Here is a 21,200-nt window from a genome sequence, read left to right on the forward strand (position 1 = left end):
GACCTCAGAGCCCTTTGTGTGTCGTATATCCCACTCACGTTTTCCACCCTGCCGAGGCAGCAATCCGCTCACCTCACAATTCACCTCCACTGCCTCTCGACACATAAGACACACATCAGCCTTCCCACACATTCACACAAACTGTACCTGCTCGTATGCTGTTCCAACCAGAGCACATCCCACACACCTACTCGCACACAGAAAAATCACATCAAAGAGGGTCCCCTCCTGCTCCTTCAGCCGTGCTGAAACTTTTATCTTATTCCTTAAGATTTAGCAACTAGCGCTGCGGCGGCTCTTCTTCAAAGCGCTCCGCGCGGCCCCGAGGAGCAGGAAGATTTGGCCCAATCTATTGTGCAAACCTCGGCGAACAACAGCAGGACACACTATCGCCGGTCATTTGGGAAGACTCTCAAAGAAACACTTCCTCTCTTCTGCTTGCGCGAGTTTTCTTTCTGGCCAGATGCCTCCTAGCGCGAGCAGGAAGTGACCGATATGCAAACTTTAAAAAAAAATATCCAAGAAGCTATGCTGTGCTGAGCATACGCAGAGCACAGCACTTTGGTGTGGAATCAACAACATGCACAATAAAGAGGTTAATGCCATCGGGCTCCACAAACACTCCTGGGACCAATATACTGCGTGTGGAAATGAATTTAAAAGCTTCATGATTTCATACGTGCGTGCATTTACAACGGGGGGCTCACAAGCACCAACGTTGTCTTCACCATGGAGTCGACTGATTATTTTCACCCTGCCATTGGTCCCACGCTCCCCCACGGACCTGCAGGTGTCAGCGAACAGGCCAATAAACGGAGGCAGGAGGGACCAGGATGGTCAATGATGAATGAGTACCTGCCGAGGCCCTTTTGAATCTGCTGTAGGTTGTATCAGCTAGTTCTGACGACACCTTTTTTTTTAACACGGTGGGTTGTATTAAAAATAAAGTTTGCAATGACTGAACCAAATGCAGATCAGTGGTTTAAGAAGCTCCATTTGAGCTGAGTCACTGGCGGAATTTATAAATTGTGTTTGGCCATTTACCATCATTCCTCAGCTATTCAGGCTTGAATAAAGTAGCTTCACATCAAATACATTTTGTTATTTCTCCCCGAGGTCTTTTGTGTCTTTATTGGCTCTGGCTTTAGCCTGGAGCTTGAGCCCATCTTCCTTACCGTCTAGTCCGCACGTCTGAGAGCAGTCCGACCACAGCGACCACTCCGACATCTGACAGTTGACGGGACACTCGACCACGCAGGAGATGTTCATCTGCCACTTCTTCTCCAAATTCAGCTGCAGCACATTGCAGGAAGTGAAGAGGTCAATACATGACGCGACGCGGCCAACTCAATCTGTAGCGGTCAGACAGTAGCTTGACCTCTCGCCACTTCAATTCCCAGAAGCTTTTGTTCTGGCGGCGCTGTGAAAGCCGCCCTGACACAATGTGTTTTCGTGAATGAGCCAGATGATGAAGCGGGCCGCGGGTTAAATAGCTGCGGGGACGGCGCCGCCGCAGCCCGCCGGCTGCAATTACGGGGAGCCGAGACTCATTGTGGATGAATAAAACGCTGAGGACGGTGCAGAAAACCATCTGTGTGTGGGAATACCTCTGCATGTCTCATGTTGCTGTCGGCCTAATAGTACAGGAAGGATCTGCTAATATGTCGCAGTGAGTGGTGTGATTAAGTCATCGAGTTAAATGAGCGTCAAATAAGGAAAGGCAAACCAAACGGGTACAAGAAGTACAAAAATGAATGAAAAAAAAGGGCGAAACTTGAGTCTCACCTCATAGCAGAATTTGAGATCGACCGATTTGCCGTCGCTGCGGACGCAGTCGAGCATCCGGGTCTTGATGCCGCTCCCACACACGGCGTTGGGACTCAGCTGACACGTGCTCCAGTCTGAAACACAACATATTACCGTTCATATCGCTGGCTGCTCATTGAGGCGGCGCTGAAAGTGGGTCAGAGTTACTCGGTGAACCTCGAGGTGCCCGGCTGCAAAAAAAAACAAAACAAAAGACAACAAATCCTAACAGGCGGACTGAGAGCAGAGCACACAGACTCCAGCACACATCACTGATATATTCACCAGGTGGCTGCTGGGTGCAAGCAGAGGAAGAGGAAGGCGAGAGATGGAGTCGTGAGCAAGAAGCATTGATTCATGCATCGAGGAAGCAGCATCTCACAGGCGATCTGCTCCTGAGGTCGAATGCTTTTGTTCTCCCCTCTAGTTGAAGCAGGAGAATGTGACGGGACAAAACACAAGGAGACGCCGTTCAAAAGTGTTCAAATGCGATCTCTTTCCACCTTGTGTCGCCACTGTTAACCCGGAAATTGTTTAACTCAAGGTTTGTCTTCTTAAATGCACCGAGGGATTCATAAGAAAACATGAACTCATGTGTATTGACACAGCAATATCAAATGAAATGTCGGCCATGTTGCTGACATAAAGTGAAAGTTTCATGCCCCGCCTTCCACTGGGGATAGATCTTTAAGGGTGGGCGTGCCGTGCATACATATTAACCACTCAGGGGTCCCAGATGACTGAGCAGAATGTGCATCCCATACAGTAAGTTGGACTTCAGTTCATTGCCTTTGTTGCATCACACAATGCTTCTTCCTTCTCTTCAGTCACAAGACTCATGCGACACCCTTCAAATAATCAGTGTGTGTGACAATCAGACCCCTCCAAATCAATAATTTCCAAGTGACAGCTTTCCACCTAATACACGTCCTGCCTCGGCCCTGACAAACGAAGGATATCTGTGAAGTGGAACGGCAACGTGCTGATCACGACTTTGTATGCAGGCGCACGCTGTTGTTGCAACAACAGGGCGGCTGAGTTATCGCTCATAAAGGGACAAAGATGCCGTTAGCGGCGACGAGCCCGACTCGGGGAATTGTGTCCGCTTCTGCCGCGCAGCTTTGTGGCACTCTGGGGACTGAAAATAGGGAGATTGCAACAAGAAAGAGCAACAGCAAGAAACCGGAGAGAAAGCGCGAGAAAAACTGCAATGAAAAGGGGAGGAAAGCTGAAGGAAGGAGCAGCTTCAACAAAGAGGAAAAAGAGCGATTTTAACCAATGCTAATAATCTCTGCTCGTACGTTATGTGCATACACCCCGGGATGCATGTATGCCACTGTGAACCCAGCAGTAGGGATTATATGTCACGTCTCCCGGTGCAACAGCACAAAGGGAAGGCGGAGGAGGAGGAGGAGGAGGAGGAGGAGGAGGGTGGGCTGGTTCAGAATGTGGGACAGCGGCTACGGAGGCAACTCTACAAATCCAAACGAAAAACAGGAACGCTGCCAACGTTCCCCTTCTTTTATTCTCATTGAATTGCTTGCTGCAGTTTTTCAGGGGGGGGGGGGGTATGAAAGAGTAGCCTGTGTGACATTTGATCCAGAGGATTTGATATCCTGCAGATCAGAGGAGGGCTCGCGAGAGCTGCCAGCTCAAAGGCTGGAAATATAACGACGACGCATGAAATAACAATGTAAAAACTTGAGGGAAAGTTGTCACTTGAAGTTAACGAACCCTCAGAGAATCAAAGCCAGAAACTGCAGCTCCCGTCGTTTTTTTACAGAGCTTCATGTTCCAGCTCATTGTTCAGCTATCTGGTCTGTGACATTAACTATTTTGGTGCATCATTTCTTGGCATCCGGCAGACGTTTTTCAGAGGAGGGGCTTCAAAAAGCCAGTGAGCACAGGCACAGTGAGCAACTCGCTGCTGGACGCCACTGTGCAGCTAAAATGTCGGCTATTTTCCCCAGGAGCCGATACGATGTCTACAAGCCACACGTGACCGTACGGTACGTCACACAAAGGCCAACGGTGAAAGCTGTGCTTGTAGTCCGACCTCCTCAAGGCTTTGACGTGTTTTACTTCAGGGATCTGCAGTCAAAAGAAGGTCGACCCACCTGCAGCGGGACACTACTGACAGACAAAACAACCGCCCGTGACCAAAGAAGAGCTTCGCGAAGAGCAGCTGGGAGGAAGAAGCTAAAGGGAGCTCCACTCTCTTCACGTCATCAGTACACAACGTTTGATGAAACCTAGACGGGCTCGCGGTCTTACCCCGAGAAACAAAAGTGATGAAGCAAATCAAAGGAAAAAAACAGATGAGTCATTTATCGATTGCTCCTCCCGTTGAAAACAGACGAGAATGTGATACTTTTAATGAAGCACGACAGCAGAAGTAAACGGACGTGTTGCCGCCCGAAGGAATCCTCGGCGGCGGTGAGGCGCTTCGGAGATTTAATCATCATCACACACACACGCAAACACCGGACGCGAGGCAGAACGTCGCCATTAGTCCATCAGTGCATCATATTCTGTGTTTTAACCACAGAAAATGTACGTGTATGAACTCATCATTTGAACCCCCATCGAAATACAAATAAAACAAACATATTCTAAAGATAGGAAGATGCACCATCGTGTGGAGGATGTGATCGTGAAGCCGTCCGTCCCGCTCACCTGTGATGTTGTAGAAGTAGTTGAAGCAGTTGAGGTTCAGGCTGCAGGGCTCCTTGTCGCTGGTGTCCGGGCACTGCCTCCCCACGCTGGGGGGGCGCAGGGCGTACGCCGTGCGCTCCCGGCTGTTGGTTCGGATGCACGGCTGAAACAGAGAGAGAGGCTGCACTGAAGGAGGCGTCTTCTGGAAACGTGCAAGTGACGAAGCACTCGCACGTGATACCGATACCGACGAATGCACACGCGGATGCACACGCGTCCCATAAACGGAGGCGCAACTAAGTGGCCCACTTCTGGATTATTGGGCAAAAAAACATTAGACATGGGACTCTTTTCCAGCAGTGAATCCCAACAGGGCTGATATTCCCTGATATCCTTCTGGAATAGTCCCCCGCCTGATTCTACACGAGCTTTGAGGTGGTTGGTTTAACAGCCTTTTTGAATACCTCCATCCTTGCCGAGCGAATGAAACATGCGAGAGGCCCCCCCACTGACGCCACCGCAGCATCCAGTGTGAGATTGGAAATGTGGGAAGCACTTTGAGATAGAATGGCGTGATTGTTAATGGGCGGCACGGCGCTGTGAGGACAACAAGTGAGACCGGAGCAGACAAAATAGCCGTTCTTTCCTTTTATCACGAGTCGGAGGCGTCGGGGGCGTACGGTCTGAACACGATGTTCGGACACCTCGCATGTTTACGCCGAAGCCGTAGAATGAAGACACAAACACACACACGCACACACACACTGACGCCTGTTCTGTGTTACTGTGATTAAATCACCTTAAAGTATTCACATTTTACAGCAGAGGTGGTTTATCAACCTTGAGGCCAAAATGAACATTTATGAACTGGATTCCTTGTGGCATCCACATCTGCCTAAATTATTATTATCGTAAACCAATATTTTCCTGCAAATACATCTAATTACTTGTCTTCCGAATGACAACAAGCAACAAGCTCGGGGGGAATTCTTTAGCAAATTCTCATGTTGGCCCCAACACCACTGCTGACGAAGGGAACGCATCGCGAAATGTAAATCTGGAAACCTGCTCGGGGGTTCTGAGTCTTCATCATAAATCATGTGTCTTCCCCTCTGAATGCACAGTGAGTACAGTATAATGTATGCGATGCAGAAGCCATCTTTTCCTGCAACGTTCACATATTTTTTTCCACCGTGGTGGATGACAAAATAACGTGTTCCCCCAATGATCCACTGCGGCTCTGCTTTGAACTCCTCCAGCCTGAGAGGAAACATCAGTGTCGGGAAGAAGACATCGAGATCAACCTCAGACGCGTCCCTGCTGCTGCTCTCTGATTGGCCCTCGGCTCTCACCACGTCGCAGCGGCTCCAGGGGCCCCAGTCGTTGAGCACGCAGTCCTCGGGACAGGGCAGCCGGCTCTCCCTGGCCCCCAGGGGCATCAGCTCGGGGTCGCACAGGTAGTCCTCCACGGACTCCGAGGGGCCGTCGATGGTGTTGAGCATGCACCTGTGTGGGGGGGGGGGGACAGTGAATCTGAGGTCATGTGTGCTGCCGCTGTTCTCAGGAGGCTGGCGTTATATATTTGACGTGTAACGTGTTTCTCAAATGTTATAACACGTAAATGAATCCAGAGCAAAAATGACTATTAAGGTTTATGTATTGTTTTTGTCTCTGACTGCTTTACTCAAATGCCCCCTATTGTTTTTACCTCCAAATTGCATTTTTTAAATCCTTTTCATCCTTTTATCCTCTACAAGGGGCCTGGATGTAGATGTCCATTGACGTCCCCGTGGCTTATTGTTTGTGTGTGTGTGTGTTTTTAATCCACCGTTTTCACAGGACCACCGTGTTTGGTTCTCCCTGCCTCACAAAACGTCTAATTACAATCTTATGAGTGTAATTACAGAGTGTGTCTCTGCATGTGGGCGACAGTAATCCAAAAGTTTGAGTTCCACCCAAAAGGATTTGGCAGCGCGTCGGTTGTTGACTCTCAGCTGAACCGTGTTAAGACTCATTTGCGGTTTTTCTTTTTTTCCAATTCACTTTTCACAAGGTACTCAAACTAATCTGAATACAAATTAGCACGTGTCAGCTGTAGTACACGTGTGACAGCCTGCAAACTGCTCTACGTCAAAGGAAAAATTATTTTATTATTTATAATAACAAAGGATTAAAGCTTAAAAGAGTACATCTGCTGTTGAAAAGGCCTCGGGTGGTGACTTCCTGTCACATGTCCAAAAAAAACAACCTCAGATAAAAAAAGAGGCAGCAAATGTACACGTTTACTACTGTAAAAAACAACAATCCATTATCAGAATTATTATCGATACATTTTCCGTTCATGGAGTTGTCAACTAAATGGTTCAACGCTGCAGCGCTGATGTACACTACCTTTAATCCTCATGCTTGCAATGACGTGTATTAAGAATATTAAAAAGACGCATACCTGACTTTTCTGGTCTGGACGCCCTCGCCGCAGTTCTCTTTCAAGTCCACGTTGCTGACTTTCCACACGCTCCACGGCTCGGCCACCCACACGTACTGATTGCAGTCGCTCTGACACGGCACCACCTCGTACACCTGAGGACGGAGGTGAGCCAACTGACGGTTATAATAATCCTACTCATGACAAATATATTCCTATATATTCCACTGAGCACTGGCGGGCCAGTTTCGCTCAATGCACAGTGATTCTTTGACAACATGACAATTCCTCTCCCTCCCCCCGATAGATATTATGACTGTTTACATCTGTCAGTGACCCACTGACATCTGTGACACTTAACAAGAACGTTTACAAAAAGCGCAGGGGAGCAGCTCTTACCTGGGCCTGCAGCAGCGGGGGGGGGGTCACATCCAGCGGGCATCAGGGCAGATTAAAAGAAGACAGACGGATTAATGAACACACGCCAACTGTTCACATAGTGCAGAAACTACGATTAATGCAACATCCGAGAGGACTTAATCATAAAAGCCTTTGGTGTAAGTACCTGTGCCAACCTAGCATACATTTACACACACACAGCGCTTGACGTGGATCAACACAGCCTTCGCTGGGCTGTGTTGAATCGAAAAATTGTGTTTTTTGCAAACCATGGAAACTTTAACAAGTCACCCGGCACACGTCGGGATCCATTTATAGCATCGCCTTCTGCCGCAGAAATAATGAGGGGAAGGTGAAGGACAGCTCTGCAGACTCGGGCTCACTGCATCATTTATTAATATTTCTCACCTCGCCCTCTTCTCCGCCGTTGGATTGCTACAATGTGTATTACACTTGTAATAAGTAGAAATATTATTCTATTTATGAATAATTGCGGGTCCCAGCTGCGGCCTCCGTACCTGGTTGATGTGGTCCAGCTTGGGACACGGCCGGCCGCCGTTGTACGGCTTCTCCCGGAGCCACTTGGAGCGAACTTTGACCCCGCTGCCGCAGGACTTGCTGCAGCGGGACCAGTTGGACCATTCGCTGAGTTTACAGTCCGAGGGACAGGGGATGATGCACGCCTCCTCGATGTAACCTGGAGAGAGGACACAAGAAAAAAGGGTTATCTGCAAAGTCAGGATGGAATTGGCCGAGGGACGACCCACCCATCCACAATGTGTTTATGGGTAAAGCGTATCAGGCTTCATCAATCTACCCTCTTCATTTAGCGAGTAACAGGTTGATGCATTAAAATTTAAAATGTGCAAAACGTTCTTCATACTGCAGAAGAATAACGCGACGTCTTTGTTTCTATTATAATGCAAAAACCGTGAGACCAAATGATGATTAGCTTCTTTTCAGTCCGTTTCAATGAATGACAGCGTACTGTAGTCTCTTATTAATTACTTCAAAAGGGAAAAGCCTTCACCAGAGAAACGGATTCATAAGAAAAGTGCTTTGAAGTAGAACCTTTGTTCTCCGAGTATCCCACCAGCAGCGTCTCAGCCGCCAAGTTCAGCAACGGCTGCTGTGGAGGAAAACGGCCTCGGCCGCTTCAGAAGACTTTTGTTGTCATTAGCCGGGACGAAACTACGTTTGTCCTAATTCCCAAAGGTTAGTTTTGCTTCTTTTCGATCTAACAAACAAGTATTCGAGTTCAAGACCTCCTTAAATGCCAGATGGAGAAAAATATGCCGCTGCGATAACAATCAGCCGATACTCCACAAACTAATCCCAATGCACTCATAGATTTTTAGCCCAGTGGAATGAAAGCAGGGCCCATATTCAAAAGCACCAGAATATTGGGTTGTTATAAGTCTACCAGAGGAGTGGTTGGGCCTGGCGGTGAGCTTCATTATTTCAATGTATTTTCCCTCGGCTCCCTTTTAAGACTCTTCCTCTGCTGGCTACTTGTGTTTCTTTTTTTGGGGGGGGGGGGGCGCTTCTTCTCCATCTCTCGGCTTTGATTTCCTTTGCTTTTCGCCAGCACACACAGACCAAGGTTCAGTCTGATATCTGGAAAAGACGTGAATTCTCAGCGGCTAGTACACCTTTTTTTTTTTTTAACGAGGCACAAGTCCGTTTAGCAGACGGAACCTAATTTATGTTTTCGGCCTGTGTAACAGCACCGGCCTGTAAATCCGTTTAGCCTTTGATTAAGCAGATCGATGAGGCGAAGGAGCCGGGAAAGCGGAGCGTCCAAACACCACGCGCCGCGCTGACTGACGGGTCTGCCGGAAAAAAACACACTCGGACGACAAGCGTCAGAGGAAGGAAACACACAAATCCATTTCTCACACTATTTTTCTCTCTCGCAGACGGACATATGTTCTTCTGAGGCACCATCAGGCCTCACACTGAGCCGCCGGGCACCAGAACACCGAGCCATGCTGGGTAACACGGAGGAGACCCGCAGAGGACACGGGTTCTCACACAGATCTCTGCTCACAAAGTTAGTCACGCAAAGGTTTGAACAAAACTCGGGTCAACGTTTAGTCTACGTTCAGATCGAATGAATATACACAGGAAAAAGAAAAATATATATATAAAAGACCAGTGTGCTGCTAAGGTAGTGCGGAGAAGACGAAACGGAAGTTTGAGTAACACTCCCACATGTCTATCAGACAGCGAAATGCTGCACGACAGCTAATAATAGAGCAGGAGATGCTCTCACAGCTTTGGTTGCAGCTTTGATGAGTTCAAAGCAAACAGCGGAATCACAGCGTCTCAGTGGCAAAGACATCCATCATGACGGAGTAGGGGAGCCACCGGCCCGGCCTAGTTCAAATCAACACGGAGGCCTTTGTTTTGTTTTGTGTTGCAGTGAAGAAAACGTTAAAAACAGCCGCAGCGGGGAGAGGCTCAGGGTCTTGAACCAGAAGGATGATGGGAGCTTGAAAACGGGGATGAAACTCGGCTCAGCTGAAGACAGTGGGCGCCGGATCTCGCTGCCCAAAACTCTGCTGACCCAAAACTGAGCACCGCTACTCCTTAGAGCTCATACGCTTCTATCTACTTAATCCAATCCAGACCAGGGGCCCCGCAGCAACGCGACTCGCTGTGACATGATGACCACGTCGTGCACTCACGCACTTTTTTTTCCCCCGACCTCCTTGCGGCCGGTTGCCCCCCCGAGTCCAGATCAGCATCTCCACACGGACGCCTCGCTGGAATAAGCATCACTGCCTCCAAGGGTCAAGACCTTACCTTTCTGAATCACTGACAACGCTGCAGCCCCCCCCCCCCTCCCAAAGGAAGAACTGCATATGAAAGTGCAGAAGATTGATCTCCTGCACACGGATCCATTCGCTGAATTCCCTGCAGCTCGGTAACTTTCTTGGAATCTCTGGCGTTCCTCCCAGAAATGATATCATTACATCCCTGAATTTCCAGTTTCATTGAAGCTAAATGAGTGTTGTCTTGTGTAAGTGAGACCGCTGCTGAATTCCTCCTGTGGGTATATATATAAAGGCTCTTATTCTTTTACAGTGCGTTTTGTAACACTGAAATTGAATTTTCACTGTCATTTAATTTAACTTTAGTTAGTTTTCCTTCCAGCCTGTGAAACATATACGCTCGTGTACAGTAATGCCGCAGTGAGAATGTTAAAACAACAACAGCAATGACACGTTCTCCTGGATGCTTTTCTCTGCTAGGTGGAGGTCGAACCCGTTACACCGCCTGCACCGCAACCGTCCCGGACGGGGACAGTCTGAACCCCGGGTGCGCTCTGCAAATGACTGAGGAACGAGTCGCCACAGGCCAGGAGGACCCTTTCCGTGCACGCAACAAAACCCCAACGGACAGCGGGAGGATCAGTCCGCAAACATCCGACATGTCGCAGCGCTCAAACTAATCGCTTTACTGCAGAAGTGTTCAGGTTCACGGGTCCTCAGCGAGACGCCGGCCCTAAGGCTTCACCCTGCACGGCTCCCCGGGGTGACTGCGTTTCCTCCCCCGTCCCCTCATCCTGCTGGGATGAGGATGCGCCCCCCCCTCCTCCCGGAGCCATGCTGTTATATGAAGTCATGGTACAAGTCACGACATCGACTATAACTATACATACGACTATAACAACTATATGGGTAATGAAATGTCAGAGGGAAAGGAACACAGCAGGGGACCTGCTACAAGATTTCCCCCGATTACACCGACACCACGTAGAAGTTACTTTGTGTGCTGAGTCGGGAGTGAAATCTGCCCCCCGGTATTGGGTCGATTTACTCCGACGTCTAAGAGGCAGACCGAGATGGTGGAGCTGGTAGGTGCGTGGCTTAGTATTGAGTCTCTACCACCCCCGTGTCAACCCTTGAATAAAGACAACAGAGGACGACACATCAACTGGGGGTCTGTTAAATCCTTTTCTACACTCGTATGAGAGATGTGGTTCCTTTTCTAGCTTATTATGAGCTGTTCTGCTTTGTTCTGTGTTCCCAATACAGAAGTTCCAGATATCCTAAATGTAAATAGCGAAAATTGGACCCAAGTCATCAGAGAGAGAATTTCGTTCACTTTAAAACAAATAAAAAAGTGTCTTTGTGTAATTCACAATGATTAAAATCTAACTGGGATGGCGAGTTTATAAAGAACTGGTAACAGCATATGACGCCACAAAGCGCTAATCAACGTCCGCTTCTGACGACGGCCCTCTTTTCTTCTATTGATGCGCGTGGAAGGCGGAGATAACAGGGGCCACGTTCCCCCCCGATCACCATCACAGCCGAGGGCATCGTGTCGAGGAAAGAGCCCGTCTGCCCCCTTCCCCCCCAGATGGAAACTGATGACGTCTGAGGTGCAGAGAGAAGGGCGCAGAAAGCGAGAGAGGAGAAGAAGAGCGGGCGGATGAGAAGGATAAAAGAGAGATTTAACGATACCTTTGCCCGTGTAACCAACGGCCTCGCGAAAGGTTTTTTTTTTTTTTTTTCTGTGCACCTCAAGGAACAAATCTTTTGTCTGAGCTCACTGATGCTTGAAGATGAATGTGTGGATGCACATCGCATAGGTGTGAAAATACACAGAAAACACACAAACGAGCCCATCCTTACGACATGCCCTCGTCACACCCACACCCGGATTAACTGATGCATATCTGGATCTGTGACTCACACGGGGCGGCTAAAACCACGCTCGTGTATGCACAACACTGATGTATTCATTTGAACATCTCCCGCATTCTATTTCACAGCAATTTCACGACGAGTTTCTGAGCCAGGATTCTCTGCTTGAAGTATTTTGGATCCAAGATAAGACCGTGGAAGGGAGGAGACAAACGATTGTGACAGCAGCGTGCCAGAAACAACCCCCACAAACGCGGGATTCAGTATTGCAAATGAGTCGCTAGCCGGGCACCGACTATATCCTTCACTTCAGATGAGTAGTTAACGCAACCGAAAGTTACTCTGTTGCATCTGCCGGAGTTTATGTGAAACCTCACATGAACACAAAAGAAGTCGACGCCGGAGAAGGAAAACAACACCAACGCCCCCCGACGCTGCACCTCCAGATCTCTACGTTGAATCAGTGTCTCTGCGACTCGGGATTAATGATCCATTTAACACAATCTACACTTGGGGAGGCACGTGGTGTGGTGGTTAGGTCCTGGGTTCAAACCTTTCAGTGTGTTCTTCCCAAAGTCGGCTTGTGAAACGAGTCATTTCACGGCCCTCGTTATGCTCTATTTATTTATTGAACCTATTTATAGTAATCGCAAGTGTGATTTAGACTGTTGTGAGCCCCGTCCCAAATATGCCCAGCGGTGCCCTGATGCGACGTCCCACTGGGATTTGTCCCGGTATGCCGACCGGCCGGTTCACCAGCAGACCAGCAGCTTTCTCCAGTTTGATGAGCAACTGTAAAAATAAATTGTTATGTGGATCGTCCCCATAATTTACTCACCTGAGATGACATTTACTCTCAGTTGGCGACAGGCAGGTGTTGATTTTGGACCCAGGGTGTGTGCATGATGTCTTTAAATAGCAGAGGGATGTTTGCAGGCGCGTACCATTGGTACTGGAGTTTTTCACAAGTACAGTGTGCGAGCTTCCCAGCAGAAACACAGCCATTAGCGCAGTACTTCAGAAGAAAATGTGTCAAAAAATGAGCAAATCGACTTCAAAACTTATTTTACTGTAGCTCTGCCTCCGGTTTGTGGCCTCGGATGACCTTTGATGAAGGTCGTGCACCTTGGAAGCAGATATTCTACATGTGCTACTTTGCTTCTACACAACCAGAAGAAATTAAACCACAACCATGCTCATGGCTCAATATTTATCTAATTTCTCTCTCTCACACACACACACACACACACACACACACACACACACACACACACACACACACACACACACACACACACACACACACACACACACACACACACAGACCTACTCACCGTGACTGTTGCAGCGTGAGGTCTCCACCAGCCTGCTGTCCTGGTCGTAGCACACCATGGCCTGGTAGCGGTAGCCCTGTCCGCACTCCTTGATGTCTCCCTGGACCTTCATCCCCAGGGTGCTCTCCACCCGGCCCCCCTCGGGCAGGATGCAGTCCGACCAGTTCCCCACCGGCTGGGCGTTGTACTTGTCGCAGGGGCAGTACTGGGTCTCGCTCAAAGGGTACATTTGCGTGTTCTTGCACTTGTCTTTCTTCTTGCTCCTCCCTGCGGGAGAGCGGGAAGACAAGAGATGAGCTGCGTAGCTGTGGGAGAGGTGACTGTGCTGGTGTTGGCTGGATTTCTGTCTCCATTCGGCCGATGCAACACTTTCAAGGCCTCGGGGCTGGTCAGGGATAGTTTACTCACAGAGGAAAGAAGGATTCTTTTGCATTGTTTTTTTTCTCATGACATTCAGAGAGTTTCTCAATGCAAATGAGAAGACGTATCTCTGATGACTTCTCTAACATCTAACTGCCCGCAGCATGTTTTCCTGCACGTGTCGGTGTCTCCAGCAAGCTGTGGTGCTTGATTTTTGTTTTGCATTACGATAATCTATCCTGCATTTGGACCACAGGCGTTTGTTGCCGTATTGCGGCAAACCGCAGTGCAGAGTGCTATAATGTGTCCGTATATATTGTGTATCATTTTAAATACCCACTTCCAACCAACTAAACTTGGATGCCGGGCTATTCGTTTGTACTGAGCGGAGAATACTGACATTTAAAGAGCATCCAGACGACTCTGGAATACATTTAAACTTCTAAAACAACCCCTCAGAGAGTGTTGCATCAGAGGATCTCTCTTTTCGAATCCACTTTCTCACAGTTGACCCCCCCCTCTCCACCCCCATCTGTAATCCTCAGTAGAGGTGCCTTAATGCGTCGCAAATCTCATTACATGTCATTTTGTTTTTAAGGCTGTGACGCATTACCCCCTTTAAGTCGCCCGGTAACTCACAGTCGCCAAGACTACAGAGCAGCCGGTCTGGAACAACAGCTTATTGTGTCTCTCTCTCTTTCTCTCTCTCTCCTCACCTATCAATGCCCTCTTTCTGGTGCGGACGCCCACGCAGTCGGCCGTGCAGGACGAGAACTTGGACCAGTTGGTCAGCTGGCAGTCATCCTGGCACGGGAGCTGACAGCGCTGAGTGATGGCCGGCATGGCCGTGGCGAAATTCAGACACTCGCCGATGTCGGCCTGCGTACCGTCCAGCTGCCGACAGGACACAGCTGGAAAAAGAAAATTTTAAATGCATGCATCGGTATTTCTGCAGTGATTCAGTGATTATTCTATACGTTCAAGTGACGGCACTTCATTCCCAGCGAATCGATAAAGCCATAAACACGCCTCTCGGAGTGCATAGTACTCCGTGTTACGAGCGAGATTATTAGCTCTGCTCCTTTAAGTACAGAAAGAGAACCGATGCGTCCTGCCCCACTGGAGAACAACAGATCATTAAATTGAGATTTAGAGAGGACGACTAAACGATCAATGAAAAATAGATCATGACTCCATAACTCAGATCATATCTCACAGGGAAGAAAAATAATAATATTAGAGGCAAAGAAGACAGAAATGCTTTACCACACTTGGTCTGAGGCCCACCAGTTTTTAATTTTTGTTGCCTTGCATCATCGCAGTCTTTCAATAAAGCGTATTACTCGTGTTGCAGCAATGTTTCATTTTCTTGTGATGCAGACGTTCTGCAGGGCTGTGACCTTATAGAGAAATCAATCACCAAGCACACTGAAACCCCCCCGTGCACACTGCTGCGGTTTGGAAACCCTCCGTCTGGTGTGTGTGTGTGTGTGTGGAAAAGAGAGAGAGAGAAGGACATGATTTCACTTCACGTGTTTCCAATAGTCCTAAAACTGTGTTTTTATCCCGTCATCTAGGTAAACAACCGAAAACGCTGTCAAACAAAAACACAGCCCAGAAAGAACGCAGCGTCTTTTGGGGTTTAAGTCGATGAAAGAAGTGTCAGAGTGTTCAAAACAAGTGCGGGAGGGAGCAGGACATCGGGTGCATAATAGATGGAATGCTGATGTTGCGAGTACGGCTGAGGTAGGCTCAAAGCATTTTCAAGAATAAATGGATTTTTCCATCCATTAATGTAAACTGGCCAAGACGAAACAGAAATATAAGCATTAATAATGGCCTTCTATAGGAGACGTAACATAATGAAATTGATCATTCTGCGTGACCCCCTGAAATCGAAATTTTTATGAAAGCCTCCCAGGACTACATGGCCCATCCATCCTCCGTGAAAAGGCAGGAGGAAATGTGCTTTTACAGCGGGAGCACACTGAGCCACAACTCATTTAAAGTGCTCGGCACTTATGCGTGAAGCCCACGTGTACGAGAGTTTGGGCTCTCGCATGCTATAGGCAATGTGCAGCGTCTTCCCCTAGATTTCAACAAGAGACATTTGATTAAAATTGCATGACGAGACGAGAGCCTGGAGGTGCAAAAGAACCAGCATGAGACAAGCCAGACTGTCAAACGAGTCTCGGGGGGGCACGTGATGAGCGCTGACACGTTTCCACCAACTCAGGAGGAAACAACAAATGTTTTAATAATATAAAAAAACAACCACAAAAAGAAAAAATGATGTTTTCAGGAGAGTCAGCTGCAATTGGTGATACGTCTCGTAAGTGGGGGTGGTGGGGGGGGATTAGATGTGTGCTCTCGGTAAATGGTCCTTTTCTCTAAACCTTGGCACGGCTATCTCCGCCTCGTGGCCACGCTCCACATGCAACGAAATGAGCAAAGATTTAATTCCCGGTGATTAGGAGAGGTGGAGGCAAATGGGAAGTCAAGAGGTTGGTCTCTATACCTCTTGTTTGGAGTCCTGGCCCACACGTCTCCTGCGCACCTGGACGGTCCTGTCTGAGAAACCACGGCACCAGCTGGCACTTCCTCCATTTATGGGTTTTCCACCTGGAATGAATCACGACAGCAGAGTTCTATTAGTGCGACCAAAGCGTTCGCTAATAAACCAACAATTTATAACCCAAGACAGTTCATAAGGTTCTTCATACAGGGCGGAACATACATATATATATATATATATACATATATATATATATATGCAGTATATATATATATGGCTTCATTTGAAAGTAAAGGAAGATGAATACTTTGACATTTTGTCAAAAACCTCAAAACAGCATCATGTGATCCTGTGGAGCTCTTACCTGAACCCTGGACAGACTTTGGGGACCTCGCAGTCCGTCTCCTCCTCCAGCACCTCGGGACACTCCTGTCCCCCGTTGGACGGCTGCTGGATGATAAGACGCTTCCTTGACTGCTTTATTTTCACAGCGTTGCCAGCTTAACGCACAAATACACACACACACACACACACACACACACACACACACACACACACACACACACACACACACACACACACACAGTTAGTTAATAAAATATGAAGCGTCTGCATGGGAAAGTGAGGAGAAACACGTCAAAAGGAGAAGCTACATGCAGGCAGCTGTTCTGATGCTTCTTGAAGACTTGAAGGCTGCCGTTGCCAAATCTGATTGGACAGCTGTCGTAGGAGACACGCACGTCTGACTGCTCGGGCTATCAGGCCAACAACGATGATGATGTAGGGAAATCCCATCAGACCTTGGAATCCACTCAGATTGCATTTACGGTCTTTCCGTGTGTGGATTTGAAGCAGTTAATTAAGATGAAACGAGCCTCTGGACGGGTCCCCGGGCCGCGCCTGCTTTAAGATATCAACGGCATCACAAATTCAAAATGCACACAGGGCAAAGAGGTTTGTTTCACCGCGGCGCGCCCAGGGGTCATCGCACTACGGACGGTAGGGATCGTCCGGCGTAAGTCGTTTTAAGTCCGTCCATCGGAGGTGACCTCGTCACGTGAACAAGGTTTTTGTTTTGCTCGCAGCTAAAAACCACAACAACAGCAACTCGACGCTTGTAGCCAACGGGCGAGTCGGCTTCGCCAGGCGTCGTAAAGGAGGTCGGGCCAAAGGTCGTCTTACATGGCCGTCTGTCAAATTAATCATGTGTAACAAGACGGGAGGGCAAGTGTGCGCTGGTTTAATGGGTCCCACCTCAAGAGTTTCTCCTCAGTGAAATTAAACTGGCTTCTGTGTGTATTTCTTTGGTTAATGGATCTTTTTGTGTGTTATCACTTCAGCCGGAGACTACTATGCCAAATAGTGTGTCAGACATCTTTTATAAACAACATTAATTTCTTTACTTCTTTATTTAATTACATGGCACCCTGGTCCCGCCTCCCTTCTTTACCTGCGTCACAGGTAACGGGGCACGCCGTCCAGTCGCTGAATGGAGTCATGATGCAGTCTTTCTTGCAGGGCAGCTCACATGGTCGCACCGTGCTGGGCCGAGGGCCGTCTGGACACCTGGGCAGCGGGAAACACACACAAAACACGGCGGGAATGTGAAGCAACTCTGGAAAAAACATTCAGCCAAACGCAACAGCCGGCGGTCCGAGTGGCTCGAAAGGCACGAAAACACTGCGGTGGATTTTTGGAAGCTGGACTGAAACAAAGACCCCCCCCCCCCCGGCCCCCGGTGTCTTTCTTATATATGTACAAACAGCGCAGTGGCTGCTGGGGATATTAACGGCATTTTAAGGCTTTAATAAATATCGCTGTAGAGGTTTGGCACGGCGACCATCTGGGTATTGCTTGAATGCAGAATGTAATTATTCCAGCCGCTATCTAGGGCAATAAAACCTGATGAAAACCTTGGTAATCACATCCAGTTTACCACTGATGTATGCCATCTGGCCGGGGCTGCTCGGAGGGTACAGAGAGGAGGGACGTGGGCACGTCCCCCAACGGGACAATGCTAAGCAAGTCTACAGCAGGGGGATCCGCGCCTCTTCCTCCACACAGCCTCGGCACAGAGATTCCCCTCTTTAACTGGATTCCGCCAGCGAGCGATAATCCTATTGATGGCACTGAATAGTCTTTGGTGCGGGAGGAGGGGGGGGTTTACGTGGTAATTTTTTCTAGAACAAGGGTTATCATGGATAATCTCCAGCCATCTAAGCACCTCAGGGCCCCCGTGTGTATCACAGGGGGGGAGGGGGGGGGTAAATAGGCCGAGATAGAACCGCTGGGAGACGTCTTGTAATCCGCCGCTCCGTCTCCGTCATCCTATGGCGGACCCGCCGATCATCTGGGTTCAGGGTTAATGGCGCTCGGGATGAGCCTTTCCCTCCGGGCGACCCGGTGCTCGTTAGCGGGGTGTTCCCAGGGACGCGACAGTGGGGGGGAAATGCAATAATGTGAGGATGGCGCGATGACGCGAGGAGAGATTTATTCTTTAATACCGATGGACAGAGCTAAATCCCACTGGAGCAAAACAAATCCTCCGGTGTGTTCATACAAGTCAATGGTCCACGGTTAAAAAAGAAAGACGTGATGTCGGACGCAGGGAGGCGGGGAGGACACATTTGCATTGACACACAATCGCTCACGTCCGTGCAGAAAGGGGCGATGAACAGGTGTCCAGCTGGAGGACCTGAGGCTGCTGAAGAAGCTCTGCACTGCGCCTCGGCGCTAACCGGGATTCTTTTTATCAGTTTATACACACGTGAACTGCGGCTTCTGCCGTCCGTGGGGATTGGTGGAGCTCTCTATCCGGGGAAGCCCGGCGGAGAAGGAAGCGCAGAGACAAAAATAAACAGCGCACGCAAATCTGCACGATCAAAACACAATTATTATGGTCTCTATGGAACAGATGGAAAAGCCATGTCTTTCATGAGAAATCCGATAGACAGGAGGCCAATATGGGAACCTGCGGTTGCATGAAGCACAGTGTTTAAGTCTCAAAATAAATGAAGCCTACTTTTTTTATTCTGCTTTGTCAAAAGTTCTTCCTTTAGCAGCTTGGATTGACGTTCTTCAGCCTCAAAATGCTTTGCTTTGAGTTCCTCAAGACACGCGATCAGACTGTAATCATTCTCAAATTAGTAAATGTTCTGAGCTGGTACCTGAACAACGTTGAAATTTCCTGAAAATGTGCCAGCAGCTTATCCACATTATCAGGGATCAGTTTGGTTGAGTTTTGTTACGCGACGTGACTCAAAGCACAAAGACGGGATTAAACCTTTGACCTCACGTCTACAATTTACCACTCGAGTGAGATCTGGATAATATTAATAATAACCAATATTCCTATTTAGATAAACAGCAGAGGCATCCGGCTTGACTTCAATCGGCCAAGAGCACAATCTTTACCAACTCTTAATCCTGTTTTGCTTGCTGTTATGGCAAAATGTGTTTTAAAAAACCCTTTAAATTAAATACTGTGTTACGTGGAGTTCTTACTTACTAAACGTCTTTGCTTGGTAATGATCCGTGCAAAAATACTTTCAATAGATTTTTTAAATTAAAAGTAGTGCAATGAGATAAAAACATAACGAAAATAAATTAGTTTTTAGACATTTTAAAAATCTACAAATAATCTTATTAAATCAGAAAGTAGCTAAAAAGCATATTTTTTTATCATTAAAGCTGCACATTGCAACTAAGGATGGAGGTGTCTTCTTCATCATTAAAAGGATTTATTTTCATCCAAGGCTTCTAACTCAAACTTTGTTTCCAGGAGCCTACAGGCCGTTTTGATTTATTAGCAGCTTTAGTTAGTTTTCGGGTGGCATTATTTTTTTTTACTCTGACCCTTGTTATTTTTCTACAAATCCAGTATAACTGCCATGACATCCTCCCCGTGTCCAGCTGTGATGCACCAGATTCGTGTGTAAGCCCAAAAGCCGTAGCAAATCTACATTTAGGTCAAATGTCTTGCATTATACATTGTTAAACTGGCTTTCATTAGATTCATGTCCAGGTTGTTATGAAACAAAAAAGGAAAAATGCCAAGAGGGGATAATACCAAAGAGCACGCTCATTACATCATCATTGTACTAATCATTGTTCTCCAGATATTTTCCTTCTTGAAACTGTGTTTAGCGTTTGATCAACATCAACATCAATTCTTAAAGCGCATTTTATGATCCTTACAAATTTGAATCGAGCTTTGCTGCTTCTGTTCTTTTAATCCAAATGTTTTTCTTAACTTCATCTCTCGATTTTGTGCTTTGCCGGCAAATAGTTGATGAATAACAGGTTTCCCTCTACAGAGGGAAAATGCCCTTTTGTTCCCTTGTAACACTAATTATATCGTAGACCCACTATTGACGGGTATCTTTCCAATTTTGATGATTAACGTTCAGTTTTTGGAAACAAAAAGGCTGTTTGTTGGTGGACCACAACAGCAGCCAGAATACTAACAACACATTAGTTGGCTGGGAGGCTGTGGGAGTGTGAAGCTAGTTTTAATACCATATTTAAATTTCGTTGTTGCTCTGTTTTTCTCTTTCATTCCTGCTGTTGTCTCCGATATTGTCTTTGCTTGACGGATCTTTGTTGGAAGGATTCGTTTAATTCTATTTACACGACACTCCAGGTATCTTATCCTTCACCGACGGCTCCATTGTCTATCATTTGAATTCCTCTTTCAGCACTTAGTGTATTTGTGCATGCGTGTGTGTGTGTCTGCGTATGTGCATGCGTGTGTGTTTTTGTCGCCATGGAAACAAACCAGCATTCAAACGAATCGTGCCCTCCAGAATAACGGCGCGTGGTTTGGACTTGACTCGCCGGTTCCAGTCAGTGTCACAGTCCCATAGTCATCTTTCAATGTGGTGATTTGAAACGAGGCGAGAGACGCGGCGTTGAGATGGGGGGCCGGGAGCTCGTCTTGGAGACGCGGCGTTGAGACGGGCGGCCCGGGAGCTCGTCTTGGAGACGCGGCGTTGAGACGGGGGGCCGGGAGCTCGTCTTGGAGACGCGGCGTTGAGACGGGCGGCCCG

The 21,200-nt window shown here is 47.9% G+C and overlaps 1 protein-coding gene across 1 annotated transcript in view; it reads right to left on the reverse strand.

The window, feature by feature from the left end:
- The window catches only part of thsd7ab (thrombospondin, type I, domain containing 7Ab), a 93,339-nt gene that overhangs the window by 16,555 nt on the left and 55,584 nt on the right, over positions 1-21,200 (reverse strand). Inside the window, exons 10-21 of the mRNA XM_040164405.2 lie at positions 17,603-17,718; positions 16,517-16,652; positions 16,156-16,259; positions 14,354-14,548; positions 13,278-13,544; positions 7,804-7,982; positions 7,286-7,291; positions 6,908-7,041; positions 5,814-5,967; positions 4,483-4,624; positions 1,786-1,901; positions 1,176-1,293 (exon numbers count right to left, since the gene is read on the reverse strand). Of these exons, the coding sequence (XP_040020339.2) occupies positions 1,176-1,293; positions 1,786-1,901; positions 4,483-4,624; positions 5,814-5,967; positions 6,908-7,041; positions 7,286-7,291; positions 7,804-7,982; positions 13,278-13,544; positions 14,354-14,548; positions 16,156-16,259; positions 16,517-16,652; positions 17,603-17,718 (1,667 nt within the window). The remainder of the gene's footprint in view (positions 1-1,175; positions 1,294-1,785; positions 1,902-4,482; positions 4,625-5,813; positions 5,968-6,907; positions 7,042-7,285; positions 7,292-7,803; positions 7,983-13,277; positions 13,545-14,353; positions 14,549-16,155; positions 16,260-16,516; positions 16,653-17,602; positions 17,719-21,200) is intronic.

Source organism: Gasterosteus aculeatus, chromosome 20, assembly GCF_964276395.1.
Source record: "Gasterosteus aculeatus chromosome 20, fGasAcu3.hap1.1, whole genome shotgun sequence".
Classification (NCBI taxonomy): Eukaryota; Metazoa; Chordata; class Actinopteri; order Perciformes; family Gasterosteidae; genus Gasterosteus; species Gasterosteus aculeatus.